At 38.4% G+C, this 19,107-nt stretch overlaps 1 protein-coding gene across 8 annotated transcripts in view; it reads left to right on the plus strand.

Annotated features, from left to right (window-relative positions):
* Positions 1–19,107, plus strand: part of ADAM23 (ADAM metallopeptidase domain 23) — a 199,787-nt gene that overhangs the window by 169,788 nt on the left and 10,892 nt on the right. For 4 of the 8 annotated variants that reach the window (XM_075829863.1, XM_075829865.1, XM_075829861.1 and 1 more), the window contains exon 25: positions 7,654–7,744. The exons of 1 other annotated variant lie outside the window; for it this stretch is intronic. In XM_075829863.1, the coding sequence (XP_075685978.1) occupies positions 7,654–7,744 (91 nt within the window). Of the gene's footprint in view, positions 1–1,748; positions 1,840–7,653; positions 7,745–19,107 lie in introns of those variants that run through there. 3 more of the 8 variants (XM_075829866.1, XM_075829862.1, XM_075829867.1) reach the window with 2 other exon arrangements.

Consider the following 19,107-nt stretch of genomic DNA (forward strand, 5'->3'; position numbering starts at 1 on the left):
CAACAAATTGTGGTGCAGTTTTTCGACCGGTATGGCCGCTGCGGAAAATAGCATTTATGAAAAAAAAAAGCTCATACTTACCCGTAGCCATGGCGATGCGTCCCTGTGACGTCCTGAAGCCCGGCCTCCTGGGATGACGTTTCATCCCATGTGACTGCTGCAGCAGTCACATGGGATTAAACATCATCCCTGGAGGCCGGGCTGGACGCAGAAGCATAGAGGTCTGGGTAAGTATAATCTTTTTTTTTATGAGTTGCGATTATTGTGAGGAAATTGCAGATTTTCCGCTGCAGAAAACGCAACATCTGCTATTTGTTGCAGGATTTACATCCCCATTCAATTCAATGTGGAAAATCCGCAACAGAAAAGCAACAATTCCGAAGCATAAATTGACTTGCTGCGGATTAAAAAAACGCACCGCAGGTCAATTTATGATGATTTTCTACGCAGCGTGTGTGATGAAATACGTTACGGAAAATCTGCAGTATTTACGCTACGTGTGAACCGGGCCTTAGTGTTTTTGTGTGCTGATACTCACTCAGTATTCTGTGTGTAACCTTACAATTGTACAAATAAAATTCGACATTTTTGCTGCACTAATTTTAGTTTAGTAACTTGGTTCGTTTTAGCCTAATTGCCTACGATCTCTTAGTGTTAGGACAACACCAATTGGCGTATTTTATTCTGGAAATGTATTACTAGTTCTTATTACGATAGAAGGAATCATTGAATTCTGCTATTATTAGTTGGTTACTGAACATGGCGACTTTTTCTCTGAGACCGCTTTGATACAGCTCATCGTGTATCTAACAAATGATACTGTATGAATTCTGAAATATAATGGACGGTTGCTTTAAACAACTATCCACTATTTGTGATAATTGCCAGAGCTTAAATTATTATTTTTAAAGGAGTCATCAAATGCAATGCAATGGTTTCTAGTAGCTAGAGAAGTGATCCAGCATTAACCTTCAGAGTTGTGGAGAATTCCAGATTTCCTGTGTTTGTCCTGCAGACCTGTCAGCAGAATTCAGACTACTGTATACAGATGTCTGCAATCTTTTAATCGACTACAAACTACGGGCTGTGTCTGCTCACAGGAACATTTTATCCCCATTGGTTATTAAAAGATCTCTCCTTTAGCTATAGAAAGCAATTCTGATCATTTTATTTGATGGAATTTTTGTTTATGCAATTTCCTAATATTTATATATGAAAATAGCTCCAAATGCGGAAATTAAATTACTCCACACCCGGCTTTGGTTTTTACATTATGTTTGCTGCTCAATGCAGGTCTCACATTTTTACTGTAAGTGCAACCAAATGTTTTAGTCACAGATCATTTATTTTGTCTTAATGTTTTCTTTACAAAATAGCATTTATTTTTATTTTTCGGAATGGCAAACAATTTTTAAAACTCCCATTTCATATTTGGTTCACATCTAGGCCTTGTCCGCAAAGTGCAGATTTGATGCCGTTTTTGAAGAGTTTTTACTTTTATACTTTTTCTTTTGTTAAGGATTTCTAGTTTTATCAAAAATATTATGCAAAAACTGCACTATGTGACCAAGGCCTGAATGATTGTAGATATTTTAATATATACAAGTAACTGGTTAAGCTGCACTAATGTACTAATACATCCTCAGGTAGCATTCTGTGTTCATAAATGCAGGATTCAGAGTTATTTTTATATTCATGAACGAGTGACTAATTTCTTGAAAATAATCTACCTTTTCCCTTTCAAACAGTGAGCATGGCCACTAACAGACTTATAGGTGCAGTGGCAGGGACCATTCTGGCTCTGGGGGTGATATTTGGAGGAACAGGGTGGGGAATAGAGTAAGCATTTTTTCCAAGTTTCATGTCTGGTGCCTAGTGTGTGAGGTAAAAGTAAACCGTGTGTCTGAGCCTTATGTGTACTTGTCCCATTGGCTTTGTGTCATGTGGTGATGACCGTACCAGTCATGTGATTTGACCGTGTCCATGTCATGTGGTTTGCTCATGCAGTGTTGACCCTCTCCTGTCTGGGACAATGTGGGGCATAATATCAATTTACATCCTTGTTCCCTGGATGTGTCTATTTTTGTTGTCTAAAATTGTCTATGGTAGAAATAATGAAATTTTTCAACAATTTCCATTAAAGTAGTATGAATGTTTCTTTATGTAAAGCTACTATTAAAGCTCTCCGTGTTATATTTTACAGGATCCTGGTGTTCGTAAAACATACAGTAGTTTTACCAACAAGTACAAGCCATGGTAGACACTTAAAATACTGTGCGGTTACATGGTAAATTACCTATTAGCCATGGTACTTTTTTCTTACAATAAAGTAGTCTACACATCTCTGGCAATTCGACATTGCCTTAAATTCCATGATAATTTAGTTCACTCCCATAAAACTTTTTATTTTGCCCCGGCCCAGTCCATGCAGACAATACAATTCACTACTATGTAATCTTGAAAATACTATGCAATTCTACATTTTTTATATTAAAACAGCGACACTCTGTCCATTGGCTTTGTCTTGTATTACAGCTCATTCCCATTCAAGTGAATAGGACTGGACTGTAATACCAGATACAACCGATGAACAGAGTAGGGCTGTTACTGTAAGGAAAGCAGACCCAATTTTATAATTCTGGACTACTCCTTTAAGGGGGCAGTCCAATACTTTCATTTGATGGTTTATCTTTAGTATAGGCCATTAGTGTATGATTGGTGGGGGTCCAACCCCTGGGATCCCAGACATACAGCAGAATTAAGGTAAAGTGTCACGGCCACTTCATTTCTTATGCCGCACATATTAAAGTGGTTTTCAAGCCAGTTAAAATTGATGGCCTATCCTCAGAATAGGCCATCAGTATTTGATGGGTCGGGGTCCGACTCCTGGGACCCCTGCCGGTCAGCAGCTTCAATGGCATAAAAGGCTGACTTACCTGCGAATCGCCGCTACTTCCGTGTCGACAATTCACAGTGAGCAAGAAGAAATGAAGGGGAAAAGCACTCAGACGAGCGCAGCGACCCCTTCAAAACAGCTGATCGGCGGGGGTCCCGGGAGTCGGACCCTGACCCATCATCTATTCATGGCCTATCCTGCGGATAGGCCACCAATTTTTCTAGCTGGAAAAACCCTTTAAACATCCTTCACAGACATCCATCACCCATAGGCTATTGTGGCATCATATACGTCATGAAAAGCGATTGAAAAGCGTATGACGTATACGTTAAGTGGATACCTTTTTATACTGGATGCCTCTGGATAGAATAGCAAACAATGAATGTTTCTACTAAATAACTACAAGCAGAGATCTTGAAAATCGTGAGGAATTAATACGGAATGTGTATTGGAAAATAGTATAACTTTTAATTATACAAAAAATAACATTAATTTCCTGAAACTGGACAACCCCTTTAAGACACTTACTAACATAATTTGCATATAAATTTATATTAGCACGCAATGCGTAATACTCATGTCATATGGACAGAGCTGGCACCAGTGAGCTGGTTAATACACATTTTGTGTACTGTAAGTGTCTTAAAGTAGCATAATATATTTACATGGAACACTTCTAAACTTTCGGACAACCCCTTTGATTCTGGATTCTTTTTTACCTTTATCTCATTCTTTGCATTTCTTTAGCCTCTTGCAAGATAAATTTTTCTTAAAACAGAACAATTTAGCCGCTTATGTATCAATGCAGTTTGCAACACTTAGCTCCCTTACACAGCCATATGTTTAATGTATATGTCGTGACATTTTCATGACGTCTACATTAAATGGATGCCATAATAGCATATAGGTAATAGATGAGTGGCATCCATCACCCATAGGCTATTATGGCATCAATTTAACATATACATCATGAGAAGTCCATTATATATACATTAAACGGATGCCACAATAGCCTATGGTCAAATTATGCCACCGTCACAAGCTTTTCCCAGTGTATACGCTAAATGTAGGTCAAAAAACGTAATGTGAACAGAGCTTTAGTTCCTAATACACAACATTAATGAAATTAGACAAAAAGCTACCTGCACTTAAGCTGCCCATAAAGGTTACATATTTGGTGGTATGTCATTCAAGATCTGAATTTCACTGTGCATGTCTCGTGGTTACATGGAGATAAGCCGCACTAGAGGTGTTTGGTAGCTGCTTATCTTGCCCTCCCTATGGAAATAATGTTCATGTTTGGATGAGATGTATGCGCATGTTTATGCGGGCATCAACAGTTCTAAATGCCAGTCAAATAAAAAAATGACCAAATTAGAGTCTTTGCCAATAATAATTACAATTAAATCTAGTTTTGGTGAAAGCCTTATCCAGATTTATAGAATACAAAAACACGGTTGGTTTATTGTACTTAACTGCTTACAATACCAGTGTTTTATCCTGTTTTATATCAGTCTTGTGGCCATGATTTAGTGTATTTTGTATATATGTTAGTTCACTTTGCAGTTATTGTTGAAGGTAAAGTTTTTCATTTTATGTAATCTTTATAGGTGCTGTGTAATACATCTTTGTGTAGTTGGATTTTTGTAATCTGTTGTAGATGTAGTGATAATTTTTTTGTGTTATTTTGCAATGGTTGAGTCTCTAGTATGGGGAAATGAAGATTGACTGTCTTAGGCAAGTACTGCAAGGAAGTAATGCCATTTAATAGCTATTATAAAGATAAATGTATTGGTTCGGACCTTATAATAAAAGATATAGATGATCTCAATGGGCTGCAGCAATAAACATATCAGTATTAAATATATATTTCATAGAATGTACTACAGATTTGAGTAATATTTTATTATTGTGCTTCCCAAACATTGAACTATTATTGTTAGCAGATGTTATAATGGTATGTACCAAATGTGTTTACTACAGGTAAGTGCTCTAAGGTTTTTCTAGTGGACACGGAAATCTTGCTTCTGTATGAGCGCCTATCACTATTTGCATGTTTGTCTTTTTATAGACGTATTACATTCTACTGTTTCCCACACATCAATGCATTCCAATGGCTACACTGGTATAAATATAGTGTATAGTACAGTGTGCAGGGATGAAAATGTGTTTACTATTATTAGGAAATTATGTAACCGTTTTTGTTGAAATACTTAGGGATTTCTGATTGTTAACTGTACCGTAATTAACATAGACACTTTCTTCTTATTGCACTTGCATTTTCAGGTTTCCTCTTGCCGTACAAAGTGCATAAAGAGATGTTATAATATGTACACTTACATTTAAGTATACCCCTGCTCTGGAGGCACATATTAATATGTTAGGGAATTGCATTATAATACCAGCCTACTAAACCTTGTTACAAGCAGGAATGACTGTAGGGAAGAATGAGGCGGTGACAGTGAATCCTCCCATCAGCTACAGACTGTAGAAATATAGATTTCTTAGAAGCTCCAAGGGCAACCACTGCAATTTCCCCATTCATTTACTCGATTTCTTCATATGTGGTTTAGGCTAGGTTCACACCACGATTTTGCATCATGTTGTAAGATACTGCATTATTTTTTGGTAAAATGTATCTATAAAACAGGATGCAGCAAGACAAAAAAATGATGCAAGTTCCTTTTTTCAGTCCTGTTGAAGAACGTGAACCGCACGGATCCTGTTAATTTTACCCTAGAGGTCAATGGCAACAGGATGCAAAAAGATTGGCATCCTTTTGCATCCTGTTTTAAAAGTACTTCCGGTTCTACCTTTATTTTCTAATCTAAAAAAAAAAAGGTACCTTTCAACAGGATCCAAAAACACGGCATGAACAGGGCCTTACTGGCTGTTCTAACGGCTAATGGCTGAACTGGAAGTTATGAGAGTATTTAAGGAAATTGCATGTAAGGCAAATCCCTATATATGTATACCTCCAAAACGTATTTAGAATTAAACCCGTCATTATCATTAAGTGGATTTTCAGCATCATTTTTTTTTATTCCTAAATGTATTTTCTTTTCCTGTTCCACCCACCATTTTATAAACCGTTCAGCAATAACGATTTTTTTATTACCACTTATCTCGCCATTGATTCCATTGAAAAAATATCTTATATATTTACTTATATACACTAACCCCCTTCTCCAAGATGTTAAAATAAAATATTTGTTGGTCAGGAGGACCATGTTTCTCCCATAGCTACACTATTGTACATTTATTTAATCTACTTCATAGCACTCTAGAATTAAGTCCATAAGGCTTGGATTTTTCATGAGACATATTAGGTCTATGTGTACACTTATGAGGTCTATATTTGTAATGATTTGCATTATTTTTGACCCTCTCTGTGAACCACTTTAAACCTCCCCTAAGTAAAAGGGTTTGGCTCCAGGGTAATTTAAAGCTTAGGGCACAAACAGGTTATGTATCCAGTAGTGTAAGTTAGGCTTAAGGTTTCATGGGGGTGGCCACTTGTCTTAGACCCTTGAAGGGCCTTCTGGCTCAGAGGGCTGTGTGATAGGTTGAAGGCCTTTATCCTTCTGAAGAGGGCTTGTGATAGACTGCGTCCTTGTGCTCTTTTTGTGGTGCACATTTACGCTTTTGACACTTGGGTAACAAAGCACGATCTTGGGGTTTAAAAAAAATAAATGCATGATTGATATGTTCCAGTGTAAAATAGATTCCAGAGAGGAAACAGGAGTATGTAGACCAGATAGACCATTTCATGATGCCTATGTATGTGAAATATCTCTATTCACTGGAATCACTGACTAAATAATAAAGTTCAACTGAATAACAATATAGAAGATGGAAGGAAAGTGTTAAATGTATTCAATTCGGTCTGGAATTCCACTTTGCTAAATTGTTCTGCATTATATTTGTCTATATAAGAAATCTGACAATGCGCTGCATCTCCAAGATGCCGGTTGTAGAAGTAAATACAAAGTGACTAGTTTATGGAAATGCCAAGGTGTGACTGAGATAATTATTTCAAGTACCCTTCAGTTTTCAAGTGTCCTCTGTGCTAATTCAAGAAAATTGCCTTGACGGATCTCTCATTCACCACCATTCCTTTTAAGCTTGCTCACTGCCTAACATTGTTTGATGGTTCATATAAATGTCAAATAAATTGCTTTGATGTTCGGAATAGTCCAATGAACTTGAAGACTCTTGTTAAAATGATTAAAGTATAAATAAAGGTAACATAGTTGACATAGAGAGGGCAATTAAATGGCTTCAAATTAAAGACTCATAACTTTTAGTGTTTTATTCTGCTAACAATGTGTTCTTTACCACCTTGATTAAAAAAAGGAACAGTACACAGTAACATCATGTAACCCATATATCGTTTTAAGTACTATGGAATATGTAGAAGGTGACAAAAGCAATAAAAAGGAAATGCCGAAAACAAAATTGTATTGCCCTTTAAATATTCTATTTCTAAAAAAACTCTAAACCTTATTGCATAAAAAATCCCTTATTCTTTTTATTACAAAACAATTTGCTGAAAAATTATTAGCAGTTAAACGCTTAATGGAATGAGGCAAGTGTAGCAAATGTATTAAAAATCCACATTTACTAGATGAGGTAAAACCAGAGATTCATAGAGATTAATCTGTATGTATTTCTTAGGTAACAATACAAGATTTTTGCCTGCGTTTCCCTTTTGTGGTTGGTTCTTATGTTTTTCTTCCCATAATCCTTTACCACAGGTCCTAGTGCCACCAACCTTATAATAGGGTCCATCGCTGGTGCCATCCTGGTAGCAGCTATTGTCCTTGGGGGGACTGGATGGGGCTTTAAGTAAGGAACAACGCATGTCTTCTCTTCAATGGCAATGCCATAACTCTTTCTGCTTACTGTTTATCACATTTGAGTTTCTGCTACATGGTTCTAGTATTTCACTAATTAGAAGTGTTAATTAAACCAAGAGAGATTAAAAAAAAAAAATCAATGGCACTTGGGTGATAAGATAGCTGTGGAATAGAGATAATAAAATATGCGTCCTAATTTTAGTGTGCATTTGACCAGAGTCTGAGTCCTTTTAGTTATTTTTATGCTTTGATGTGATCAGTAAAATCATCAGGATATTTACAGCAGCAGAGGATAAGTTTCGTGCCCTCTATCAACTTGTTTAGAGGGGTTTGCAAATCAGGGACATTTATGGCATATCCACAGGATATGCTATAAATATCAGATAGATGCGGGTCCCGCACCTATCTCTAGAACAGGGCCCCCTAAAGCCCATTCTACCTTTCCTGGTTCCTGCTGCCTCCCGGGCCACTTCGTAAATTCCGACCATGTAATCAGGAAACCAGCGTAGCTCGCTGAGCTACGCTGTTTCCGTAACTGCCATTCACTTCTTTAGGAGTTACGAAAACATCGTAGCTTAGCTTCATAATTTAGGACCATGTAATCAGGAAGTGGCCCGGGAGGCAGCGGGAACCGAGAAAGGTAGTATACCCGCATAACCGCGTCTGGCATAGCAGCTAGCGGGCAGACCGCTTATATAATCTATACGTTTTCTACCCCATGGTCAATCAGATGATACGGCTGCTAATGATATAGGTTGCCAAACTGACAGCACTCAGTACCGGATGTTGGTGGTCTGTAGCTTTTCCTGGCACCGTGGGGCGCTGCTGGAGACATCCACGTCCGCTATTTGAGTGCATATTGCAGTTGAACTCACAACACTGCTGGTACTTTCTACAACACAATATTAATTGCGATGCATGCCTTCTTTTGACAGAGTAACATAGTGTCAATTAGTATTGCTGGCTCATTTGTCCAGTCTGGGGGTGTGAGAGTGGGGGTCACTAACACATGCCCAGCTGTACTACTGGGATTTTTTTAAATATAAATATTAATTTATGTTATTTTAAATTAACTATTAAAAGTAACATTTTATTTCAACTAGTCACACATAGGGAGACCACACTCTTTCCTTTCTATCCCCTTTCCCATCCAGATATGACTTCAATATAGGTGGTGTACACCTGTGTGGTTCAGTCGTAATTCACACACTTATATTAGACTGGTGGCTATCTTTTCTCTATCATATCCTCAGACAAACTATGCTCTACCATGTATTGTATTATTATTACCATACATATGGAAAGGGGGAGTCTTGCACAGGTTTAAACCATCCATGGATGCCACCGCCGCCAAAAGGGCTAGTTCTATGGTATGTACACCATTTCTTACAAATTGGCAACGCTAACAATGACATAGCCAAGCATTACTAAGAGCATGAAGATACCTTTACCATACTTTACTATTAATCATGTCAAACACTTAACATTACTTGCCCTTTAAACCATTGTATTTGCAATTTAAGGACAAATATTTGTTATGTAACTTTATTATATTTTTTAGCATCCATATATTTTAAAATCAATTAGCTTAAAAGATGTAGATTTAATTAACACCTACATACCTAATGACAATGAAAGTGATTATTTTAGGTTGTAGTTGTCTTTAAATTGAATAAATGATTATGTAAAGTGCATATGATAGAAATGTTTGTCTTTCTGAGTATGTTATCAAACTTTCGTCAAAAAACACATTTATAAAAACTCCTTTCATATGATCACAAAATTAAAGCAATGCTAACAGGTATTGATCAGCATTAATTAATTAATTAATTAAGATTTACCGGTTACTCTGCCAGGTTTCCTAATACCACATAAAAATATAGCTAATTAGTAAACACCCTGGTATTATACCCCTTTATTTGATATATTTTCTGTATACACCGTTCAGCTATAACATTAAAACCAGTTACAGGTGAAGTGAATAACATTGATTATCTCATTACATTGGTGCCTGTCAAGGCGTGGGATACATTAGGCAGCAAGTAAACAGTCAGGTCTTGAAGTTGCTGTGTTGGAAGCAGATGAAACGTGCAAGTGATCACCAAGTCGGAGCAGTTTCAAAACTTCAGGTCTTGTGGGCTGTTCCCAGTATGCAGTGGTTAGTACCTACCAAATGTGGTCCAAGGAAGGACAATAGATGACAGGGTCATTGGCGCCCCAAAGCTCATTGACGCGTGAGGGTAGCAAAGACTATCCTATCTAGTCTTATCCTACAAAAGAGCTACAGTAGCACAAATTGCAGAAAAAAAGTTAATGCTGGCTGTAATAGAAACGTGTCTGAACACACAATGCATCACAGCCTGCTGCATTTGGGGCTGCATATCCGCAGACCAGTGATAGTGCCCATACTGATTGCTGTCCACTGTTGTAAGCACCAACATTTAGAGCATCAGAACTGGTGCAATGGAAGATTTTCCTTTACATCATGTGGACGGCCGGGTGCGTGTGCGTAGTTTACCTGGGGAAGAGCTAGCACCAGCATGGATTATGGGAAGAAGGCAAGCTGGAGGCAGTGCAAAGCTCTGGGCATTGTTCTGCTGGTAAATTTTGGATCCTGGCATTCATGTGGATGTTACCTTGAAAGGTACCACCTACCTAAACATTGTTGCATACCAAGTACACCCCTTTATGGCAAAGGTATTTCCTAATGACAGTGGCCTCTTTCAGCAGGGTTGCGCATCATGTCAAGGTGTTGATTTAGTCCACAAATTCTCCAGATCTAAATCTGATCAAGCATCTCTGGAATGTGCTGGAAAAAGAAGTCCAATCCATGGAGGCGCCACCTTTCAACAAACAGGACTTAAAGGGGTTTTACGGTCTTTAAAAACTGTGTGCAAATGGTTTAACTGCAGTAAGATTAGTCACTTACTAATGTACTGTCTGTAGCTGAAATGCCTCTATAAGCCCGTCTCACATGCAGTCACAGGATTGTGTGACATTCTGTCCACTTAACATGTCTTTATCTCAATCTCAATTTTCACCCCTCCCTGTAGTATGAGATGTTACACATCACATGCCTCTTATCTCCACTGCTCCCTTTTCTACTCTTTCACCCTCTCTCTGTACAGATGTGTTTCACATACTCGGCAGCAACAAGGAGTAATTACAGAACTGCCTTATACCTTGTAATAGAGCAGCTGTAAATATTGGCAATGTCTGTGAGAGGGGAGTGAAATCATATGAACTGTAGTCTTTTACATGGTAATCCCTCCCACAGCAAGTAGGCAAAAGGAAAACAGAGCTGGGCAACATGAGGAAAATGAAAATAACTGCTTCTGGGCTAAAGTGGCATCATCTGGTGATCAGACACATAGGTACTTACATAAGCTCAGTAAACCCATTTAAAGCACCTGATGCTTAAATCTTGGTGACATATATCACTGAGCACCTTCAGAGGTCTTGTAGAGTCTGTGCCTCGAATTGGTTGGAGCTGCACAATATTAGGCAGGTGGTTTTACTGCTATGGCTGAACAGTGTGTAGTATAACACAAAATATGTAAATATATGATAAGATATCTATTAAGAGTGAAAATATTATGTGAGCCAGTCAGATTATCTAATGCCCTAGTAAACTTGTAAAAGATGAGTGCAAATATTTAGTTGGATAATCTAAAGATGACTGTACATGAACTGACTTTTTACAGGGCATAGTTGCTGTAATGTAAATCAGAGAAGTTGAATTTTCCATTTCTAAGCGTACTGATTTCCAGAATATCAGCAACACCAGGGTTCCTGGGTGCCACTCATCACACTCAACTTCAAAGGCTTAAGACATTTGTAGTTTTTTTTATAAATGATTCTTAATCACTGTATATTAAAAGGTTATGCAACTACCTGAAGCGATGTGCCCGGGGGAAACCCTTGATGTCACTTTCTATGTATGGACTTTGATGTCAAGAGCTTATCAATGCCAAAGAGCCTGGCTAGAGCAACACAAGCGTTCTGGCTGGGGACACCGGCTGGGAAGCCCTTGACGTCACTGTCCATATATGGACAGTAATGTCAAGATATTTTAAGTGCCGAAGTTCCCGGCTAGAGCATCGCAAGTGCTCACGATGCCGACACTTCAGAGTAACGAGCGGCATCGCGCTCGATCCCGCTCGTTTAACTCGTTAAATGCTGCGGTCAATAGCGACCGCAGCATTTAAATCGCTAGAAAGAGGGGACGACCCCCTCTAACAGCTCATCGCGCCCCCCACAACGCAATCGTGGGGAAGCGATTGTTGCTATGGCTGCCTGGGGGCCTAATGAAGTCCCCCAGGTCCTCCATCTTTGTGCCCTTAATAGATGCCTGTCAGAATTACGATATACTGCAATACATTAGTATTGCAGTATAATGTGCAAGCGATCTGACGATCGCTGGTTGAAGTCCCCTAGGGGGACTAATAAAAAAAATAGTAAAAATTAGTTAAAGTTTTTTCTTGTGTAAAAAAAATAAATATCAGAAGTTAAAAAAAAAAACCTTTTCCCATTTTCCCCCTAGAGCATCGTAAAAAAATAAATAAATAAACATAATTGGTATCGCCGCATCCGTAAAAGTCTGAACTATTACAATATATCATTATTTAATCTGCATGGTGAACGCCGTAAAAAAACCTATTGTAAATGCCAGAATCTCTATTTTTTGGTCACCTAATCTCCCACAAAAAAGGAAATAAAAAGTGATCAAACCGTCGCATGTACACCAAAATGGTATTATTAAAAACTACAGCTTATCCCGCAAAAAATAAGCCCTCATACCACTTAAACGATGGAAAAATAAAAAAGTTATAGCTCTCGGAATTTGGCGACACAAAATAAGTTTTCTTTTTTACACTTAGGTTTTTACTTGTAAAAGTAGTAAAATATAGAAAAAAACTTTATACATTTGGTATCGCCGTAATCGTACTGACCCACAGAATAAAGTTAACATGTTGTTTTAATTGCACAGTGAAGTCCGTAAAAACGGCGCGCAAAAAACCATCGAGGAATCGCTGTTTGTTTTTTTGTTTTTTTCCCGTTTCCTAGTACATTATATGGCAAAATAAATGGTGCAACAAAAAACTACAACTCGTAAAAATGAAAATCTGAAAAAGGGCTGCGGCGGGAAAGGGTTAAGCTAAGAGAGGATTGCAGTTACAAATGTCGCCCATTAAGGCTGGGTTCACACAACCTATTTTCCGGCGTAATGGAGGCGTTTTACGCCCCGAATTACGCCTGAAAACACGGCTCCAATACGTCGGCAAACATCTGCACATTAATTTCAATGGGTTTGCCGATGTACTGTGCCGACGACCTGTAATTTTACGCGTCGCTGTCAAAAGACGGCGCGGAAAATAACAGCCTCGTCAAAGAAGTGCAGGACACTCCTTGGGACGTAATTGGAGCCGTTTTTCATTGAATCCAATGAAGAACAGCTCCAAATTACGTCCGTAATGAACGCCCCGCAAAACGCGAGTAATTTCAGACGTAAATGCAGTTATCGTGTGGACATACCCTAACTGTTATTGGAAGAAAAAAAAATGCCCACCTAATGGGTGTTTTTTTTTTTTTTACAGGATACCTTTGTATTGAAATAGGGAAGTCAACTAGGCTTTAAAAAAGGTATACCAATTAGATATTGTTAAATCAAACACAAAATACAATAGAAAATTTGATAAGATTTCAATGTACAATGATTACACTTTATTTACATAAACTCTTTCAAGATGTTGCATTTGATTGAGATGAGTAGCAACCAGGAACCTCTGGTACTGCTTAGGGCATGCCCAGACGTGGCGGAATTCTTCCGCAACTGTCCGCATCAATGCCGCACAGAATCTGCGTTCCAGATTCTGTTGTGGATCTGCCCAAAATGGGCAATAAATTGATGCAGACTAGCCGCTGCGTATTGAGGTGAAAGTACTTCCCTTCTCTCTATCAGTGCAGGATAGAGAGAAGAGACAGCACTTTCCCTAGTGAAAGTAAACGAATGTCATACTTACCGGCCGTTGTCTTGGTGACGCGTCCCTCTTTCGGCATCCAGCCCGACCTCCCTGGATAACGCGGCAGTCCATGTGACCGCTGCAGCCTGTGATTGGCTGCAGCCGTCACTTAGACTGAAACGTCATCCTGGGAAACCGGACTGGAGGAAGAAGCAGGGAGTTCTCGGTAAGTATGCTGAAACAGTTACTGCCGATCGCTTAACTCTTTCAGCACCCTGGACAGTGACTATTTACTTACGTCGCCTAGCAACGCTCCCGTAATTACGGGTGCACACACGTAGTCACCCGTAATTATGGATGCACACACGTAGTCACTCGTAATTATGGGTGCACACACGTAGTCACCCGTAATTACGGGAGCGCCATTGACTTCCTCAGTCTGGCTGTAGACCTAGAAATACATAGGTCCAGCCAGAATGAAGAAATGTCATGTTAAAAAACCAATACGCTCCGAGGCACACATAACATCTACATTACATCTGCGGACTTGATTGCGGAACTTAGAATCTCCATTGAAGTCAATGGAGAAATTCCGCAATGAGTCCGCAAACAATCCGCCACACGTCCGCAACAACCATTGTATGCTGCGGACACCAAATTCCGCACCGCAGCCTATGCTCCACAGTGGAATTGTCCGCAACGTGCAAACGAACCCAACCACAAAGCTGTGGAAGGCAATGGAGAAACGGGTCCGCTGCGGATTTCCGCTGCGGAGTGTCCGCAGCGGAATTCCAGAGCAATTTCGCTACGTCTGGCCCTTATGGTACTGATCTCTTGTAATTATAAACAATCTATACTGTATGTTCAATAAAGGAGCCCGAAAACGGACGAAAAATCGGAAGCAGAACGCCTCCAAACATCTGCCCATTGATTTCAATGGGTAAAACGTTGTTCTGTTCCGGCGGGGCGTTTTTGTACACGGCTGTCTTGAAAAACGCCCGTGTTAAAAAATGCCAACAAAAAAGCTTGAGCCATTTTTGGAGCCGTTTTTTATTGACTCTATAGAAAAACAGCTCCAAAAACGACCGTGAAAAATGCTAGTTAATTAAAAAACTTCTGAAAATCAGCAGCTGTTTTCTCTTGAAAACAGCTCCGTATTTTTAGATCTTTTTTGATAAGCGTGTGAACATACCCTTACACATATAATATAAAATGTTTTTTGCTCAGTGGTTTCAACATTGATTGAATATTGCACCCGCTCACTGGTTGTTCAGCTTGTTTGTTCATCCACTCAATGGTTGCTTATTCCTCCCTTGTAACTTCTATAAAATGTATTGAAGCAAAACAGTTTTATTTATTGATGAAAAACAAAAGTTGCCTTAGTGTAAAAATTCCTGAGGGCTGAATTACATTCTATTAATTACTAGGAAATTATTTATAGCTGTCAGTGAAGGTAAAGAAAAATCTATATTGTAAGACAAAAGTGCATTTTTCCCCAGAAAGTTATCTAGCTGCTATCTTTGCACCCAAAGTGTATTTTGTCATTTATTATAAAAATAAAATGGAATTATATTTTCACTGATAACTAATTAAAAACGAATGGAATGTTAATTATTTGCTGTAGCAGAACCTCAATCACTGGCCTGGCCTAGCACACAGCTTGACGTGCATGTTATTATTCAAGTGGATGGGAACAATAAAATATACCTAAATTGAACTTCTGGTGAAGCAGTGGTAACCTCATTGTATGTTTTTATTTGTCACTTATGTAATAAGCTTGGAAAAAATACTACCTTCAGCGCCATGCTATATTGTTGTTAGATACTTTACAAAGCTCGCATACATGGAGTGGTCCAACTTCTTATGATGTTGTGAGTGAAACATATTGCTTTCTTTATCTTGATCAATTTAGAAATGGAGCCATACATGTACAACTAATCGGGTTGTACTTTAATCATAAAGTAAAAAAATTAACTTTGTAACATAAATTTAATTCCTATCGTGCACAGCTTTCCAGTTTTCTGGATGTTTCTTTTGGTTGCCATAGTTTTTCCCAGGGACATATATATTTTTTAACAGAATTGTAATTCAGGGGTGTAACTATAGGGCCTGCAGAGGTTGCAGTCAGACCATGTGTCCTTGTGTCTGAGGGGGCCCAACAGTTCAGCAGTCGCATAAATGGAATGTGACATTGAGACATTGACATTGAGGAGCCCTGTTACAGATTCACACTGGGGCCCAGGAGTTTCAGGTTACTCCTCTGTTGTAAGTCATACATGTAAGCTACTATATTTGTATATTAGAATATCTGTATATACTAGAGGAGAAATTGCACTTTTCTAAATCTGTGAGTACCAAGCAGGATCAAAAAAATTACTCCCCCAGAAGAAGCTTGATGGCGAAACGCGCGTTGAGGTTTAAGGCCATGTTTAGGAGAACTTTAGATATTTTTTGGCTTATGTATATTGTACTTTGACCCACTTGGATATTCGATATTTATTATTGTAGCCTATGCTAGACTATGTATTAGCTTGAATGTGGAGCTTGAGTTTGTAATGTGGTATTGTTGGTTTTGCCCAAGAACCTGACTTTTTTTGGTCTTATGTGATTTTAAGTTGCTTTTATGGTCATGATGACCTCAATTGTTATGTGCATTCAATAAAGATAAGCTTTAACAAATAAAACAAATTTAGTTATTTATGCCTTTGTGGATTTTGTAGGTCCTATATTTTGTTTATATGCACAATGGGTGGACTTATATTGGGCACTTGTTTTGTAGGTTAACAAAAAATAAGAAGCCATTCAGACATCTGAAGCATCTGCAAACTATGCCTGTTACTGCAGTGTAATCATGTGATGCACTAACGTCACTATAGGAATGTCTAAGAAGTCCATACTACATTATACATGTCACTGTATGTAACCATGACAACCAAAATGGAACCATCCATTATTTACATTGCTGGCTGCATTCAGAGAACTGAAAAACAGAACAGTAGAATTTAAGTTTTTTTCAGTCCTGTAAAATAAAACTGAAATAACCGCTGTATGTGTTAAAATAGCAAAATTGATTTACTTATCTTTCAGATCCCCTGCCGATCTTGGGCCAGTCTTTGTTTAGTAAGACTGCGTTCACACAGAGTTTTTTTTGCAGGCAGAAAATCTGCCTCAAAATTCTGTTTGGAATTTTGAGGCAGATTTTGCTCTGCCTGCACGCCAATTTTTGCAGCGTTTTTCGCTGCGTTTTTGCCCGCGGCCATTGAGCGCCGTGGGTAAAAAATGCAGCAAAATACGTTTTCTCTGATTTCCATTTATGTCAATGGGTGGTCAGAGACGTAAACAGCCGAAGATAGGGCATGTCACTTCTTTTTCCCGCGAGACAGTTTTTCTGCTCGCGGGAAAAAAACGCCTCCACCTCCCATTGAAATCAATGGGAGGCATTTGCGGCCGTTTTTTGGTGCCTTTTCCAACGCGGTTTCCATGTCATATATATATATATATATATATAATGTTGTTAACAAGTAATGCTAAGCTAGCACTGAATTTGATTGACATTGATTGCATAAATCTTTGTCTTATCGTATGTACCCACAGGCTGGGTATGATGCTGAATTTCCAATCAGATTTTCCGTGCAGAAATTCCGCAGCGTTTACAGGAGCAGCAAAGTGGAAGAGATTTTATCAAATCTCATCCACATGCCGCATAAAAATTCTGCACGGAATACATGCAGAAATTGACCTGCAGTGTCAATTATAAATCCACACTTTAACAAACCGAACAGTACCCCAATTGGTACTAGTGGTCCTAGTGACTAATTTTAACAAAACCAGAAAAAAGAACAAGTCACGACCAGGTAATTGAAAAAATACAAACAATCTTTATTAAAGTCAATTAGACACACAGAAAAAAACAACATATAACAGTTATACATAATAAAATACCATAGACCCTCGAACAGAAACGGAATCCGAACATGAAAGCAGAGTGGCACAGATTCGTCAGGGGCACCAGCGAAACGCGCGTCGGGTTAAGCAGAGGTCCCCTCTCCCGGTCCTGGTCTCCTATTCTCATCTCCTGCTATGTAGGTGTAGATATACTATATTGCCTTGCATGTTATGTATACTTAGGACTGCACTTTATATATACTTTTTTATATTGCACTTATGTGTCCATCTGTGCAGGGCGTACCACGCCTAGCACCTGCTCAGTTATATATATATATATATATATATATATATATATATGCACTTTAGCCATTTATAGGAGGTATTGGACCATTTGTACAACTGGGGGGCTACTCTGCTTTCATGTTCGGATTTCGTTTCTGTTCGAGGGTCTATGGTATTTTATTATGTATAACTGTTATATGTTGTTTTTTTCTGTGTGTCTAATTGACTTTAATAAAGATTGTTTGTATTTTTTCAATTACCTGGTCGTGACTTGTTCTTTTTTCTGGTTCAATTATAAATCCGCAGCATCTCAATTTATGTTGCGGATATGCTGCACATTTGTTGCTGCACAGAATTAGCAGTGTTTAAGCAGGTTTTTTTATTTAAAAAAAAATACTTCTTTCCTGGCGCTCCTATTACAATACGTGCCTGTTCTTCTGGCTGCTCTGAACAGTCAGCCTCCTGTGATGACATTTTATTACATGTGACGCCTGTAGCCAATCACAGCCAGGAGAGTTTAGGCTTTTTTAGAGTTTTAGACATTTTACGCGGTGGCCAAGCTGGCTGAATATTCTCACCAAATTAAAACCCTATCCCTACAGGTTCTGGGTCAGGCTTTTCCCTAGCGTATCTGATCCATGGGAACATATGCTTAAGGACTATTTGTTTTTTTCTACTTGCCAGGATTAACTTTTTACTACAGGTAGGGTTGGCACTGTCATAAGTACCTGACTCTGTTCAGCTGCTGTTACCAAAATTATATTTGTTGTTTGTATTAGTGTCACAATTAGGGATACAAATGTAGATAAAACCTTAATGGAATATATACCACATGCAATATATATATATATATATATGTATATATATATATATATATATATATATATATATACTACATATACATGAGTGTATATAAATGGACATAAAATAGGTTAGATAGTGCTCCTTAGGTTAAATGAGACTGTTGGCACAACAAGTTTCTCGTGTTGGCATCCTGTACTACCTTCCAGACTTTAAGGATCCAATTTGTTTTTGTACTAAATGTACACTCTCAACACAGCAGGCCTATTCCTGGACTATATGTTACATTATAACTAGCTGTATAGCAAAAATATAAAAACTTGCAAAACTAACAATTTGTATAGTCACTAACCCAAACTAATTAAAGTAACATTTTAACTTTATGTAATCAACGGTCTATACTGGTCTAAACACAGAT

This window comes from Rhinoderma darwinii, chromosome 6, assembly GCF_050947455.1.
Source record: "Rhinoderma darwinii isolate aRhiDar2 chromosome 6, aRhiDar2.hap1, whole genome shotgun sequence".
Classification (NCBI taxonomy): domain Eukaryota; kingdom Metazoa; phylum Chordata; class Amphibia; order Anura; family Rhinodermatidae; genus Rhinoderma; species Rhinoderma darwinii.